The sequence below is a fragment of the Pyxicephalus adspersus genome, chromosome 8 (genome assembly GCF_032062135.1).
Source record: "Pyxicephalus adspersus chromosome 8, UCB_Pads_2.0, whole genome shotgun sequence".
Classification (NCBI taxonomy): domain Eukaryota; kingdom Metazoa; phylum Chordata; class Amphibia; order Anura; family Pyxicephalidae; genus Pyxicephalus; species Pyxicephalus adspersus.
In genome coordinates, this window is record NC_092865.1 from 31,360,737 (window position 1) to 31,363,459 (window position 2,723).

The 2,723-nt window shown below is 35.0% G+C and overlaps 1 protein-coding gene across 4 annotated transcripts in view; it reads right to left on the reverse strand.

The window, feature by feature from the left end:
- Positions 1-373: 373 nt before the first annotated feature.
- SH3GLB1 (SH3 domain containing GRB2 like, endophilin B1) overlaps positions 374-2,723 on the reverse strand; it is a 34,741-nt gene continuing 32,391 nt past the window's right edge. For all 4 annotated transcript variants that reach the window (XM_072419926.1, XM_072419925.1, XM_072419924.1 and 1 more), the window contains one exon: positions 374-2,482. In XM_072419926.1, the coding sequence (XP_072276027.1) occupies positions 2,375-2,482 (108 nt within the window). In that variant the 3' untranslated portion in view covers positions 374-2,374. The remainder of the gene's footprint in view (positions 2,483-2,723) is intronic.

The window sequence follows — 2,723 nt, forward strand, 5'->3', positions numbered from 1 at the left end:
TCACAAGTTCAATAACCATGTTAAAGATATAAAGCACATCTGATATCTTCCCTTTAACAATTCACTCTGTGGTCTGCTATGATACAGGGGAGGATTTTACCACTCAATAGTAGAGTTTTTTAAAACTTTAAAAAATCCATTCCAGGTTTCCTGGATCATCTAGGCTCTCTCATGATACTCTATCTTCTACAGTCTTGATGAACTTTAGTAAATCAGGCCCTTTTTTGGAGATGAATAGTGAATGCCAATAAATGCCACAGCAGAACATATGACCCCACTGGTGTGAATGAACCCTTAATAAACACTTTTATAAACTTATACAAAACCAAATTGAAAGTCAAACTTTCTCAGAGACAAGAATTTAAACAAAACATTTAGGGCAATTTTTTTTTTTATTTTACAGTCTGATGTACACACGTTTCAAATTTTTCTTTTGTCTACTGGTATGCATTATGTCTTAAAGCAGTTTTAGTTTCTACATTTACATTTAGTCTAAGTTTTAAATATATTTATAAAACAATACAAAATGGGAGTGTGTTGGCGGTGTTTTGTGTTCTCCTAAACCCCCACATATATTCAGCAGGTAAAAATAATATTATGGAGTTTCTTTTGAAATTTCCTATGTAAATAAAAAAAAAAAAAAACTTTCTAGGTCTACAGGGTAGAAAAAGTCCACCATCTTTAGAATCATTGACACTAGATTAGTAAGAGTTCAGCAAGTCCATGAAAGTCAAAGACAAAAACTTTTTGTGACTTGAGTTCAGATTTAGAAATTGTCTCCATGACACAAGGACAGGGCAGAGTTTAAGGTAATTTTGGTACACCCATTTTATCCAGCATTTGGCTGCATTACACACAAGTATGGGTAGGATTCCTTCTGCTACTAATAGGTACAACATCTTCCTGATATAAGGGTTGACTCGCAACACTTCCCTCAGGTATTGTTCATATCCATGCAGCCAAGAGTCCTGTGTTAAGAACTGTAAACTAGTTTTCAAAAGGTAAAAAGTATACAAAAGTATAAAGTGTATGCAGTGGTGCCGTGTACTATATTATTTAAGGTGCCAACCATCTCCAGCAATTAACTAACCCATTTCTAACTTGCACTTCATGAACAATAAGGCCTGGTTTGTACTATTTACATACCCTGTTTTCCAAGTGACAGAAATCACCAATTAAAACATCCTTGCTTTGCTAACTTTGGGAGTCACAGCCAGAATTGGCAATGCATATTGGGAGTTTTAGTACTGTAGAACTCTACGAAGCTGCTACTTGTACCTCCAAAGACAAGTCAGCAATAGAGGGTCATTTAACCTTTCCTGCTTCTGAGCTTGTTAAATACTTTCAGTACAATGTCCTAATAAAGGAAACCCCCCCTTAAAGTTTTCAACATAACAGTCCTGATATATCTAAATGAATGGACAATTTCCTGCTTGCTTAACAGGTCCATAAAACTTACACCTGTATTAAACAAAGTGTTTTGCACTAGGATCAGAATAAATGGTAATATTGGATCTATTTCTGCACATAGCTTGTTTTGTTTTTGGTGTGGTGTATATTCGGACAAGCCTTCACAGCAGCAAATATTGCACTAACCGTAACATTTTGAGCCGCTTCCAAAAATATTAGCTTAAAAGATCAGTTTGTACTTTGCTTTTATTCCTCCATAAAAGTCTGTGGGAATTTATGTCAAATGCATGATAATATCATATGCCCAGTAAACTAGATGCTTCTTTAGAACTTTAGAATGTAACTGTACATCATATGATAGAACTTCACAAAAACATAACAGTTACCCCAATATGTTTGTGGTCCCAGATGGACATCTGTTTAGTGAAGTGAACCCACGCGTTGATGCCACAATAATATACAGAAATGAAAGGCCACAAACGGGCATTATTCAAAGACCGTCTACTTAAACCACTGAAATATAAGTTCAATAAACTTAATAGCTTTTTGCTAACCAAGGAATGTCACAGCTTCCCTCTGATATTTAACATTCATATAAAACATTTGGCACAACATTTACATTTATTTAACGAAGGAGGAGATAGAATAAAAAGCCAGTCACCAGCCGTTACACAAGTGGAGAAGAAAATGATCACATTCTGTAATCCATGGCAGAAGCTTGTTAATATTGACACTAGGTCAGTACAAAATTGTCCAAAATAGCCAAAAACAAAATGTTATGCGAATTTTTTTTTTTCATGCAAGAAAATTGGCAGTACAGTCAAAAGCCAGTTTATATGGCTGAAATTCATTTAAGACATTTATAGGTGGAAGATCCTTACATTTGCTTTACATCAAGCTAATTGCATATAAATATTTGTTTGCTGCAAATCGGCACTTCAGGAGAGAATAGAAAAAAAGTCAGTTAGTTAAGTAGCTCTAGGTAGGTAATTGGTACTTTTCCTTTCTGGTTGCCTCTCTCTCCCATCAACCAATCAGAATCCATCCCAGGCATACTATACACAGTAATAACCTAAAAGGAAGAAGATAAATATGTTAACTAGAAGTAGCAACTTCAGGTTATAATCTCATTTTAAGTTCATACCTGTTTTTAGCATCTTGGCTTGTTGTACAGTATGTTTAAAAAAATGTTTTTGTGAGCTGTCAAAGCAGCCATGAAGATGCAGCCAAGAACCACTACATTTCTTAGGGATGAAATTACCACTACAATGAGGTGCAGTTGGAAATCTTAGACTTTACTGAAAGATCCACAA